The sequence below is a fragment of the Rhea americana genome, unplaced genomic scaffold (genome assembly GCF_003343005.1).
Source record: "Rhea americana isolate MKP2758 unplaced genomic scaffold, rheAme1 scaffold_218, whole genome shotgun sequence".
In the NCBI taxonomy this organism is placed as follows: Eukaryota; Metazoa; Chordata; class Aves; order Rheiformes; family Rheidae; genus Rhea; species Rhea americana.
The window spans coordinates 875,306-889,436 of NW_028186321.1; the positions used below are offsets into that span (position 1 = coordinate 875,306).

Here is a 14,131-nt window from a genome sequence, read left to right on the forward strand (position 1 = left end):
AAATACAGAGCATTCCTGGCCTAACAAGGGAGTCTTGTGGTTATGGAAGTATACTGAAAAAGGAAGCTCCCTCCAGCAGGTAGGCACCTCCAGCATTCCCTGGCTGGACATCGCAGCACGTGTTGTATTTCAGGGCTGGCATCAAGAATGATGTAAAATACAACAGCAACATACAATTCTGATGTGTCTGCAACATTTGAAGCTGGCTGAGCAGCAATATCCCTTGCCTTCCACCCTCCCTGCTCAGGAGATGGTGCAACTTCCATAGTAATACCATGAACTTTTAAGAGCAGGAAATATGCTTTTGCCCTACAACACCCTTTCAGTTTGAGTAATCTGTATTCTCTAGTGATCTCATTAGTATTAAAGTGGCAAAGCATTCACTCTGCCTTCAGAAGGTAAGAGATAAGTTCTCTGGCTTCTTCAGATTATAGAAAAGATACCCATCTTATTCTGCAGATTCTCCAGTTTATCTCAGTCATCTCATTCATCTTTTGTGGATTCTGAACTTCTCTTTTGTTTCCCCTCCTGTACCTGTATTTCATCTGTTTTTTCATCCTTGCCTAGTCTTTTTTTTAAAGCTGTTTCAGTGTGACTTTAAAAAAAAACCTGAAGAACATTGAGAACTAGATTACCTATGGGGTGTGCTGGGATGCTAACTTAAGACAGTGATTTCAATGTATCTCTTGAGTTTAAAAGCAGGTGTCACATAAGAGATTATTAAAAAAACACTGGAACTTCAAAGAAATACAAACACTTTAAATTGTACAGAAAAATGAAAAGAGTAGTGGAATGGCAAAGGGAAGAATGTTCTTTGTAAATAATTTTATAGCTGAGGAATGTACCTGCAAAGCAATCAGAAGGCTGAATTCAGTTTTAATCAAAGAAAATGTCTTGGCTTTTTTATGAGACGATTTTGACATAAAATAATAATAAAATCCTCCCTTCATATTGGCTTAGAGCTACTGGGAGGAAAAGCTGCTACCAGAAAACACTACATCCAGGACCAGGCAATCCCTGATCAATTACCTTCCTGCTCTCTGTTCATATTAGTAAGGCTGCTTTTTCTTGTAGTGGAAGAATCTACCTTTCAGCTTCTTTTTAATTAAAAGCATACTTAACTTTGGAGAGTGAAGAAAGAAAACAGATGCTGAGGTAAACCACAAAACAGAACTGAGAGAAACAGTCATAAGGAAAAGTCTTTTCATTTTTCTAAAGAGAAGAATGAATAAATTTCACATTGTTCTGTTTAGAAGAATGGCTATGTCTGGCTTTCTTTCCCAAATGTTGGAGGAATGAACTGCTTTGTACAGTATTTTGATTAAACCCAGTACTGATGATTGGCAAAACAGTCCTCATGGATTGTAGAACTACAACTTTGTCAAAATGTGTCAGAAACTTAAAAAAAAAGAACTGAAAGTGAAATCAGTCAGCTGTTCTATGTCCTACTAGACAGATAGTGCTTGCAGGCAAACTACTGGAGGTCAAGATATGATACTTCAATCACGAAAGATGATTTCAGATGCAAGAAACTACTGAAATGAGGACACAGCAACATATAAAATGATTCATATATCTGTAACTTTACACCTTGTCATTTTTACTGATTTCTAATCACTGGTAGTACACACCATGCACTTGATAAAGGCTACCTACAATCCAAACAATTTTGTTGGTATCTCCAAATATAGTTGTCATAACTCAAATTTTCTAATTCAAATTAAAAAATAAACAATTCAGTCATACAGCTCTCAATTCATTCAGCTCTCCCCAGAGACTGCAATCAGTTGAATTCCAAATGACTCTTCCAATAACAGTCTACTTCATTAATTCTGCTCCAGCAGAAATGCAAGAGTGCAGTTCTATGTCTGCACAAGCAATTTAAAGCCAGACAATCCTAACCATGCACCCTAGCATCTGTATTCTCCTATGTGCCTTAGCACTTTACAAGCATATTGTGAACCAGTTCAGGAAAGTGACTCAGTCAACTGCTAATGTTAAAAAAAAAAAAAAAAAAAAAGAACAAACAAAAACCATTTACTTTTTAGCCACTTCAGTCATTTCACCCACCACGCCATAGCTCCACCTTTGCTTAGGAGAGGATTTCTATATTTATTGCTACACTTTTTGCGCTCATCTATGACGGCTCAGTAGTAGGAAAAAAATCAAAAATGAGAGGATAGAGCACCAGTAGAACAGCCTATTCCCAGGATCATTTTGCTCTCATTCATCTGCTCATGACTTCCTATTTTGCCCTTGATCTAAAACAAAAACAAAACAGGTGTTCAGATGTGGAATCCTGAGCACCAGATGCAAAAGTCAGCTAATGGTGCCAAGTGGGTATAAGAATGGTCAGGATCAGCCTGTTTTGTTTTGTTTGAAAAACAAAATCAAATTGCTGAAAGAGGTGAAAAAAGAATACATAAGCATGGGTGATGAGATCGAAGTTGGAATTCTGGAAAATGATACTTGCAGCAGCAATCTTGCAAGTTATCAATGAGGCAAGACAATGTGTGTGCTGAAGCCAGAGGGGGAAAAAAAAAAGTCCAAAGGACTTTTTCAGCCTGAAGAAGATACGTTTTATGGAAACCATTAGCTAAACTTTCTGACATAGCTTGGATGTAAAGACTAGATACTGCTATCTACTAAGCAAGGCGCTTAATATGGCATCTATTTACATATGTATATTTAGCAATAATTATAATCTAGAACAGTGGAACTCATGAGAGATGAAGCACTGGGCAAGACAAACAGTGCTCTGAAAAGTGTCTTGGGATCTTCATCTTAGAGAGATTGAGACTATGCTTAAATGGGACATCTTCTAGCTCAGATTTTTTCTTTAAGGTTCAAAGTAAGTAAAAATAGTAAAAGGTGCTAAAGAAATGAAAATCAGAATTAACGTAGCATGGCTAGTAGCCATATTAAATGTGTCATATGTAGCTCTGCATACCTACATAATTTTAAAATTTATTCCTAAGAGCTGGTATCAACAATTGAACAAATTCACTTAAATCATAGCAATGAAAAAACAGAACAAAAGAAAAAAAAAGCAGATTTTCAGAAATGTATTCAAGCCCTGCCTTTCTGAATGTTGTCAATTTTGGCAAAGTTAAAGATAAGAAATCCTTCTACTGGTATCACCGTCTTTTCAATCATTTGCCTGTCTGCAGAGAAAATTACCGTTTGCTTTTTCATAAATATCACTGGGCGGAGTTTTAAACAGAAAGCATAAACCTACTAGGCATGATTTCAGAACATGAAACATGAGGTGAAGAACATGAAACATGGGATGAAGAAACAACCTTCACACATATCTAATAACAAATTTTCTGTCATCCCCGAAAGACATGCATTTCCTTTTCTATTATAATAAAAATGGCCTTAAGTCTTCTGACTTGAAAAGAGGCTTACATTTACCACTGAATTAAATCATAAAGGATAACAATGCAGTATTTTGGGAAAGGTTCTTTTATTTCCCATCTACTATATATAGGCTGTAAATATATATGGATCTAACTCTGAAGTCAAATTAAAATACTGATGATCTATCTACTACATGATCTTTTTCTACTTATGACCCTTTCCGCTATAACCTTATTCTACTTTAGCCAAGAGGTCATCACATTACATTTCCTAAAAATGTATCTTTTAGATATTTTCTCCAAGAATTCCAGTTGAACAAAGTATCAATTATTAGAATGAATTAATGCCTGGAAAAATATGTGCTGTGTATGCCACCCTACCTATTTAGGGGAAAAACACAGAGACTTTCCCAACTAATTAATCCAACTAAGACTGCCTCAAGAAACAGAAATATCTGGGCTCCAAAGCCCCTCTGCGGGTCACAGCAGGACTTACCCACTTTAGGAAAAAAAACCCTACATAAATCAGATATCCATGCTGGCAAAAACAAAACCCTACATTCTACCCTCTTGAACAGTGAGTAGACCATAAACAAAATAAAAAAAGGGCATTCCAACAGGAATAAGGGACTAAAACACAAAACAGTTAAGTAAACATATTTCAGTGTAGTGTTCAGTTTCCCCTGTCCAAGATCAAATTAAATCTAGGATTCTTACTGGTATATCTATTCCTTGTGAATTTGTTTTAAGAAGTTAGTAACAGTACAGTAATAGTAGCATGGTCTTCTAAAAGAAGAGGGCACAAGCCCAGTGGTAAATGTAAGAATAAAATTGCTGATAGCTTTCTATACAAAAGTGTTATTAAAACTATTAGTATTAATAATTTAAGATCAAACAGTATTAAGATAAAATATTTTTAGATGAATTTTCTTCTCTTATGATACGTAAGTACAAAAGGTCCAAGACTTATCAGAAATATTGGATAAGCTGAGGGAGGCAAGAATTAGAGAAATAATTGTTCAAAGACTGATATTTTATGAATTCCAGAGAAAACATACTCCATTAGTACCTACAAATAACACGTTACACAACAAAACTTGTGTAAGTAAGAATACATTAACCAACAAAGCCAATAAAGTCACTCTGGAGAGTATTTTGAATGTCCCTGTCTTTACCATTTTCTGAGTTTGGAATTTCTAACAGACAGCACTCACGTTATCTGTAGCATCTGCTGCCCTATTCATGTGCCATTCCAAGAATCTGATCATTATAATCCCCCCATACCCTGCACATTAGTAAGTAGGGAGGTATAAATGGGAAGGCAGAGGAAGGAGTTTAACCTATGAAAGAAGACCAACTATTTAAACGAATACTAAGGAAATAAACCTTCTATCTGGTTATCACTGGTCCCAGGTTTTAGACCCTGAAATCAGTCCTTAACTTCCATTCCTCTAGGCAAAGACAATGTCTACCACTTAAGTCCTATAATTGCATTTTTGAACATGACAGTTACTTCCCTCTGGATAATCATGTTTTCCTTTCCTTCCAAAATTGCCATGTCTAAGTTAGAAAGTCATTTAAGCCTTAAATAAATAATAATAATAAAAAAAACCTCTGCAACAACAAATTAAGCACAAAGAAATTCTAAATATTCTAATTAGGATATACATATTTTCTATCACAATTGTCAGAGCAAGTGGAGTCAGATAAATGAAGTACCAGCTGTAATCCCTCACAAGGTGTACCTATGACCTACACTAATTTATCACATTTTGCCCTTTTCAGTATTTTACATTTTAAGTCTCTGGTCATTTAATTCCCCCAAGTCATTACAACTTAATTTGCTCATATAGATTGAGGAGATAGCAAAATAAAAGAGAACACTAAAAAGGTCAGTGTTTTCCATTACAGAATGTTGGAAGCATTCTGATATTTGATTCTTTAAAATAGACTGTATCTATACATCTCCAGTCTCTCTTAATTGTTTGCTTAGGTTAAAGTTTGCTAAGAAATTAGTGTCTTCTGTTTAAATTGTCAGGATGTACTTTTGTAGGATCTCTTTTATTCTATACATACTAAATATTTGTCAAAAGCATTTTTTTTTTAAGAAAGCAGACTGTGTCTTTTGATCATTCTTTAAGGAAACAAAGACAAATTCAACTTATTCTGGTAAATTTTGCATTGTTCCTCCAACATGCAAAGGAAAACATCACAATAGGGAAGGACAGTATTTTGAAGATGAAGAACAAAATTTAACAGTATGTACTGGCAATATCTGCCCATATATTAGGGGATGTGGGTTTCAGATATGCAAAGCTAGCTTAGACATTAACTTCATGGAAAATAACTACATTGAAAAATATGTGTCCAAATCTTCCAATTGGCTTTGAAAAATCTTAGTTTCAGATCTTATCATTCTGGCAAGTCAAGAATTTTTCACTATAAATAATTAACTGGATATTGCATTTAAAACTATATGCCTTTTTGTCCTGTGTTAAAATGGTAGAGAGTAAACACCAGCAGATATTCTCTCATCATTCTTTTAAATAGTCCTGTTTTTATACATAATGCTCAAAAAGTTATTAAAAGAAAAATATTAAAAGAAAAAGGATTGAAGAGAACACCAACACAACTCAATGTGCTTCTGTTATGACTTTATCCAAAACAGATTTTCAAACAAAATGTTACTGCTTAAAACATATTTCAACCTTTCCTTAATACAAGTTTCTTGTTAGCGAATAGTAAGTCTTTAAAATAGGTCAATATCCCCTGCTCCTGTTTGCGTGACAAGCTAAGTAATCAATGCCTCTCCTTTCCCTTTGAACTGATGGCTGTTGACAAATACTTTGACTGTGGGCAACTATTTCTATGAGATCCCACCTACACAAAGTAATATACCTATCTATACAAGATTACGGTATGTTGTAGGTAGCTGGAAAGCAATCTGAATCACTTTTGTAGCTTCTTTTTGGAAAATGAACACAGAGTTTTGATATTTAAGTCCAATTTTTAGTACCACAATCTTCAAAGAGGGAAAAACAAAGTTCCACTAAATCTCCTCATGAATAAACTTTTATTAAAAATGTTAAATGAAAAGTGAAGTTGGTGCCTTGAGTATCTGCAAATACATCTTCAGCATCCACTTTTTTTTTTTCCATTCTCCTATTCCTATGCTTTAACACAAGGCTTTTAAATTTTTTTTCCCCAGACACTAAGAGGACTTTCCAAGACTCTTCCTCTCCAGTTCAATTTAAGAAGTGTTAAATTTTCCTCCTTTCCTGATTTCCTTTAGTATTTCTCACTCGTCTTGGAAATTTATGCTGGGCTTTGATATCTGTCCCTAGCACCTTTACTGAACAAGAAGGCAGAGGCTATTCTTTCCCTAGCATTGTCTCTGTTCAGTTAATTGCCTCTGAAATATCAATAAATCATCTTTGCCACTTTTTATAACCTTATAGTTTCTAACTTTCTTTCAAGAGTTTTGTGCAATAAAGTACATTGGCACTATTTCTCTCTTTAATGACTGCACAGTTAATTAAACACATTATTCAACTACTATTATTAACTTAAGATATTAAGTCACTTATATAATAAACTGAACAGCAAACAAATCCAGCTACGTATGCAAAAACTTTTGCAGGATAAGGCCTAAAATAGGCCTACTTCTTTTCTCATCTCTTTCTGATTCATCTGTGTCAGCTTTTAAAAATATTATACTTTGTAATACAAAGACTACTTTAACTTACCTGATTAGTAAGTTGCTAAAATCATTAGTCAATAAAATCAATGTAGCATACTCAAGAAAAATAAAATAACCTACATAAAAGATTGATGAACAGCAGGATGCTAAATGGTTTCCCATATGAAGTTAAATACATCCCTTAGACATTATTGTAGGGCACTTTTGTTTTTTTTTTTTTTTTCTGTTCTGCTTGTATTAAATATAAAAGCTTTATCTTAGCTGTCATTAAAAAAAATGAATTTTACAGGTAAAATTCTACAGGAATTTTAAGTACCAATTTTTAATAATCCTCATAGGATGGAATCATGGAACCTAGTTACAAAAAATGCCGTGTTAAGAAAACTATTAGATGCCAACTCTTTTTAATCTTAGCGCTTTGCTTTTTAATTCTGCTTGAAATTTCTGCTTTCTAGCAATACCAGCTGAGCTTAGAAAACAGCATAGTCATGACAGCCTGACTAAATAAAATTATGCCATTCCTTAGATGCATAGAAAATTTTTACCCTGAATTCATTAATGAATTCTTTTATAGTGCTCATGTTAATATCAATGTTGTGTTGGATTCTACTGCCAGAATTTTATTATTACCTATCATCAACTAAAATTTTAGTTGGGCTTTTAGAACACAATTTTGCTGCAGCTAGCAATCGCCCAACTAAATCCATTTTCTGTTCAAGAATCTGTGATTGTCCTTGTTTTTCTGTCTCCCAGGGTCAACTCCTGCAAAACAACATCTCTTAGACTGTTTACCCATATAACGATCACAACATTCTGGATTAAGTTTCTATTATGTATAATATATGCCTCTATCTGGTTACAAAGTCTCTACATTGGCAGACTGACAAAAATGTTTTGAATTTTAATGAAATTGAATTATAAATATTTTATATGCAATATAGTACTAATTATTTTTACACTGCAATAAAATAGTACAGTTCATCATTTTCCTTTGACTACTCCCCATGAATCAAATATAAATAAAGATACATATTTTACTTTTTTTGAGAAGTACTTCAGAAGCTCATCCAAGTTAGGCAATTTTAGACACTGTTAACTGATAAAACTAATTTACATAGACTGCCTGTATCATGTCACATATCATGTTCCAAATAAACTCTAATCAGGTCTTGCTATGCTGAAACACTGCTGATAGACTATTTTCTAGACTTTTTGTTTTCTATTAGAAAAGAAGATATCAGTTCTCATAAAAGGAGGAATCAAAGAAAGTAAGTCCAAATTATTTAGGATTTACATCATGAATTAAAAAACAAAAAGATTTAAATTAAGTAATACCACAAAAATCCCATCAAAATATCTACATAGACTTCTCTCATATTGGACACTAGTTGAGACATCTAGAAAGAAAAAGAAAATGCCTGCAGGACTGAATGAGCTTCACACAAAAGATGTGAAAATTTCAAAATACTTCACTGCGATAAAGTCAACTTACACATGCCCGCAGAATGACATGCATGTTACTTATTTAAAAAGTAAACAATCTTGGTCATACAAGTTTAAAATCATTCATGTAATATAATAAAAAGGGTAATCACCACGAGTCAGGCCACAAAATCTATTCTACAAGTTCTCCATCTAGATAATGATATTTAGTCAAAAAATATATATATTTACAAAAATATACTGACCTTTTACAAATAGATCTTAAAATAGGTACCAAATAATCAGCTCAGATCATCAGACAACAAACTTATTTAACGTAAGACCCATGTTCAAAAAGAGATGAATGAAGACTCTCCATATATTGGTTTGCAAACCCTCTACTGCTTCTTCATTACCAAGAATGGATAAACACAGATTCCATAATGGTGGCTGCATTACAGACATCAGTTTTGACAGAAGCTTCAAAACACAAAATCTGGAATACACAGATTATAAGCTTTAATTGACACTTGTATTATTCACAGTGCTTAGAGAAAGGAATTCTTACAGGGATTTAAAGGGGTTAAAATCTTATTTACCAGAAACTTTTTTTTTAATTGCTTTAGTTCACTTTCTTTACACATACAAAAACTCTCAGGCTTGTCAAATGTATTTCATATTTTGAAAAGTTGATTATCTACACTGATTTAAGAGATGTAGAAGTACTTGCTTCCTTTATTTAAATCAAGATGTGTAAAGCACACTTGTATCAGCTGAAAAGGGAGGAAAAGTCTTGTATTAGCAGTCTGTAGGGTAGCATGAAAATAAAAAGGATTTTTTTTTCTCATCACTTATATCCATGCTTTTAAAGACTGGAAATGGTGGACAATGCCCTACTCAAATTTAACTACCATTAATTTCATGTTTGTTAATTAAGGTTGGTAATTACAACCTTAACCAGCATTAGACCTTAGACCTTAACCAACATTACAATCAATATTTCATTAGTAATAATATGGAAAATCTATCCAATATTAACAAAGGATAACCACTTCCTCTACTAAAACTAGCCATGAGCATAGTTCTAGTCTGGAAGACAAAATGACAACAACAAATAACACAACAAACATTCAAAATGAGTAAAACTGATTGCATTTTTGTATTAAATCAAGACATGCAGGAGATTCTCAAAGTCTGGTTTATTATTGTAGTGTAACAGCACTACAATAATCTAAAGGAATTTTTCAATCACTTTTACACTATATTTTCTTCATATAGGTTTCAACATGGAGTATCACATAATCTTCACACTTAAAAGTATACAGAAACACTCAGTATTAAAAGGTCTTTGCAATGTTTTTTTAAAAAAAACCTAAGATCAGATTTGCAATTCCAATCATATATTAAATTAGATTTTTTCCCAAAGACCTAATAACAAACAACTCTAGCTGACTTGTTGAGGGCAAAACTCAAGTGTGCTTGTATCAACTGTGTAGTAACCATGTCTGAGTACTGCTTCTGATAACCAGAGTAGGAATTGAGAAGTGTTGTAGTAGTAGTCAATGTGAGCCAGAAGTTAGCCCATTGCTAATGACAAGCAGTTTGGCATAACTTTGTTGTTTTCCAGTTAGTACTTAAGGCAAATTTCATTGTATACTTATTTTCCTGAACTAGAATAACTGTATAAGCTTTGTTTGTAATACACTAAACAGAATGTACTTTATAGTGTATGCAATATGTGGCAAGAAGAAACAAGACACACTATGGTTAAAACATTTAGTTTTCTGTTTAGAGCAACAAAACTCACATTTTCAATTTGTATAAAAACCATCATTATTGAAAATAATGATATTGAAAAACTTTTCCTCTTTTATCAAAAATGCTATTCTAGACCTGAATGCAAGAAAACGTTCATGGAGTTAAAACATGTCGTTAAGCTGGTGCTCCTTAGGGAAGGAGTGCAGAATATGCATCTAGAAACATTCAGACATAAAGAGAATCCAATGCCCTTTAAGTAAACAATGTATAAATTACATTCAAAGCCATGAGAAATATTTTTCATGATATTCTTTCCACTACTGCAAAATAAACTTCAATAGCTCCAACAACTTTATTTAAAGAGGAATAAAGTCTTTTTAGCTAAGAATAATTTTCACATGCTTCAGTCTTCAGTTTGTAAGTATGATTTAACATTAACATCTACTCTTTCGTTGTAAAATCTCTCAGCGAATTCAGTAATAAATAAAAAAGATCCATCCAATGTAAGAAACAGTAATGAAAACAAACACTTAAACATTAGGATACTGTGGAAAGCTATTTTGCTTCTGATGAAATACTGTCACGGAAATGAAAAAGAAATCAATGGCATCTTTAAATACCCGAAACATAACAAATGTCATCATTAAAAAGTACCTCATTAAAATGCCAACATTTTGACTTTGCACAATGCTCTTTCTGCCTACTGTTAATAACACAATCAAATAGGAAATAAATCAGTAACAGTGGAGACAGCAATAGCAGCTCAGGAGTATTATGCAGGACCATAATGCTTGCTGCTTTTGAGGCAGGATCTTTTCTGGTCCTTTGATCCCAGTAACTAGCACAAAGCAGAATTTAGTCCCTTATGTGTGAAGGGAATGCACATGTAACAATAACAAGGAATATAAGAGTATCTTGACTAAATACAGGATATTTGACGGATTTTCAGAAACTGCAATTTCTATAATTAAATCTAGTAAAGATTCCATTCCAGGCAGTTATGAAAATGCCAATACAATGAACTGATTTGAAATATAATTTTAAACAGGAAAATGGGATTTGAGAAAATATGACTTTCCAAGACTGAACTGTGTGCCTTGTGATCTCTATTTATTCTTTAAATACATTTATACTTTTATAATACAGTCTGAGTCATTTACACATATAAATACAACAGTAGTGAAGATGTCTAAAGATTTGATTTTTAGAAGTAAATGTAGACTTCTATATATGTTTAGAATTCCTTCAGTAAATTTTTAGATTTTCATCTGCTTTAGTTGAAAAAGTTTGCAATATTCTTGTACAATTTTATCATATGCTTCCATCTCTTCTTTTGAAGATGAAGACAATTTATACATAAAAATGAGATAAGTGTATTATTAATCAGTTCTTAACCTTGCCTCCACAAATATTTAACAATTTTTGCTTAAATCACATATACTAGTTATCATAGTGATTCAGTAGAAAATTCATTTTTACACAATCAGACTCTCATCCTGACTGATCTTACTCTGTTTGACAGGAAATCTCCTTTTAACAATAAATTATTACCCTTGTGTCACTTCCTCTTTAGGCTGTTTGAGTTCAATTAATAAATCTTTACCAGTTTCTCCTGCTTTTGAGGCAAAGAAAATAGCTCCCTGCTTAAAGCCTAGGATCTTCAAGCTCCTGGCATAATCTGCAAATACAGCATGGATCAGTTTATGTAAATGAAGGATTAAGGAAAACACAAGTGGAAGGCAAAATTAAAAGCTCAGAACACATTTTTTCCTCACTCTTTAGTTCTCTTAAACTGAAAATGCCAAATATTGCTAATTGTGCTGGAACAAAATATTAAATTCCATCTAAAACACTTCTCACTACAAATAAAGATAAAAAAAACATTGCTTTATATGTTGCTCTTTACTGTATGTTAGCATTTACCAGGTGACATGTGAAGTATTATTAACTAAAATAATACATAAATTGAAATAAAATATAAATAGATAAAATGCAAATGAACATAAGCAGCTCCCCATTATACCACTTCCTAACTTGCAAAGAAATTAAGAAATTATATGAACATAACACAAGACTTGGTCACTGATCAGATGCATATGGAGTTATCTACATGACTTCTTAGTGGCTTTTTTACTTAAAAGGTGATATTAGTGATGACTTCATAGAACACAATCAAATGTTACTTACATATGCATTATTGCTTACTACATATATCTTAATAGAAAAGTTAGAATGACTGTTCAAAGTTTCTGTAAAACTGGATTAGAAATGTAGACTGTACTGGGGAATACTTTAGATACCATTTGATTTATTTGATACTTATTACACCTTCAGCTTAATCCTGAATTCTGATATTTAACCTTCCTTATTCTCACTGTCTCAAAACTGACCCCTTCATAAAGAACTTCAGTCAGCAGAACCTTATGCTGGTGTGCACAGGGACTAAATGTATTGAAATTTCTTTTGAGATAGTGTTCAAAACACAACTGAACCACTGATCTCACTGTATGCTTTGAAGTAACAATTCCCAAGTTCTGCAAAGAACATTTCGTCATCTGTTCTTTATTCTTTTTATTCTTTTTTCTTTCACTTTTAATTTACTTTTCAGTACCACCAGAAAACAGTGGCAGACTATTAGAAGGATGTAGTGGTATGGATTTATGCAAAGTACTCCTTTTCACTCATTTCCTCATTATCCCTTCAAAATACACACCCTGGAAAACAAAAATAGGAATTTTTATTCTTGTGCACTGTAGTACATGTAAAATTGGTTCATATAAAACTGTATGTGAGTACATAAATGAAAAAGATTTCAAAAAAAGGATATTTGTATCATCATTAACTTCAAATGCCCCGTACTTCAGACAAGCTTCAACAAACAAAGCTGCTCTATCGAAGTACCTCATACTGTTGAACGTGAAGGAACAAAAAAAAAGGAAAAGAATAACTTGTTAAGACAGGAAAATAGAAAAGTGTTCCAGGACACTGCATCAAGTCCTTTGCGTACAGGCTTTCTAAAACTTTCTAGATAATTCTGGAGTGGCAAATCTCTTCCTCAAAAAGGGCTGAACAGGGCTTCTGAATACCATTACAGTTAAATAATGTCACTATTTAGCTGTTACCAGGCACGCATTCACACTACCATTCACGCATTGCTCTCGCAGTTTCCCCTATTGCTCCAACTTGCTCTTGGCACCTTCATGCTTCATAAGGTGCGCAGGGTTCACTAACATGGTGACACTGCTCACTGTTTCCCACACAGTAATGTGCTGCTACCCTGAGGTACTGAGGCAATATGTAGGAACATACCACACTGTCCTCTCGTGCACCTGTTGGTGTGGCAATGCTCTCTCACCAAGCTTCATATATCACCCTGCACCTGACTCCTCCTTGCCACAAGGAAGTGACATTTGATACAAAATTTTTGAAAGATCAAGGATCAACTTACTTAGAACTAATTGTAGCTACTATAAATTGTTACTGCTTGGTCAAATTGTGTTAGCAGTCTTAAAGCCTGCAGTAAATTAGAATGACAGTATTTTTCCTGCAATTGCAACAAAAAGATCAATATAAGTACACAGAAATGATGCACTGTTGAGGTGAATGTCAATTAAAGAAAAAAGTAACACTAAATGCAAACAACTGTCAGAAATTTAACTGTGGAAACCCCTTTGGTTTCTGAATGACATATATTCAAATGAGAATTTTAGACAAGAAAAAAAATATAGCTTTACCTGTGCAACATCTCTACAACTTTTGTAAAGCATCCAAGTGACAAAAGGACAAGAATGGCTTTGGATTTCTGGTTGACTTGTGGAGAGCAAAGGTGATCTACCCAGCGCTTTAACACATCAGTACACTCTTCCGAGTTTAAACGAACCTTTAAAAG

The 14,131-nt window shown here is 33.4% G+C and overlaps 1 protein-coding gene across 4 annotated transcripts in view; it reads right to left on the reverse strand.

Annotated features, from left to right (window-relative positions):
* Window positions 1–8,404: 8,404 nt before the first annotated feature.
* WDR11 (WD repeat domain 11) overlaps window positions 8,405–14,131 on the reverse strand; it is a 47,407-nt gene continuing 41,680 nt past the window's right edge. For 2 of the 4 annotated variants that reach the window (XM_085305270.1, XM_085305269.1), the window contains exons 27-29: window positions 13,977–14,122; window positions 13,067–13,149; window positions 11,185–11,944 (exon numbers count right to left, since the gene is read on the reverse strand). In XM_085305270.1, coding sequence (XP_085161396.1) covers window positions 11,790–11,944; window positions 13,067–13,149; window positions 13,977–14,122 — 384 coding nt within the window. In that variant the 3' untranslated portion in view covers window positions 11,185–11,789. The other 2 variants (XM_085305272.1, XM_085305271.1) reach the window with 2 other exon arrangements.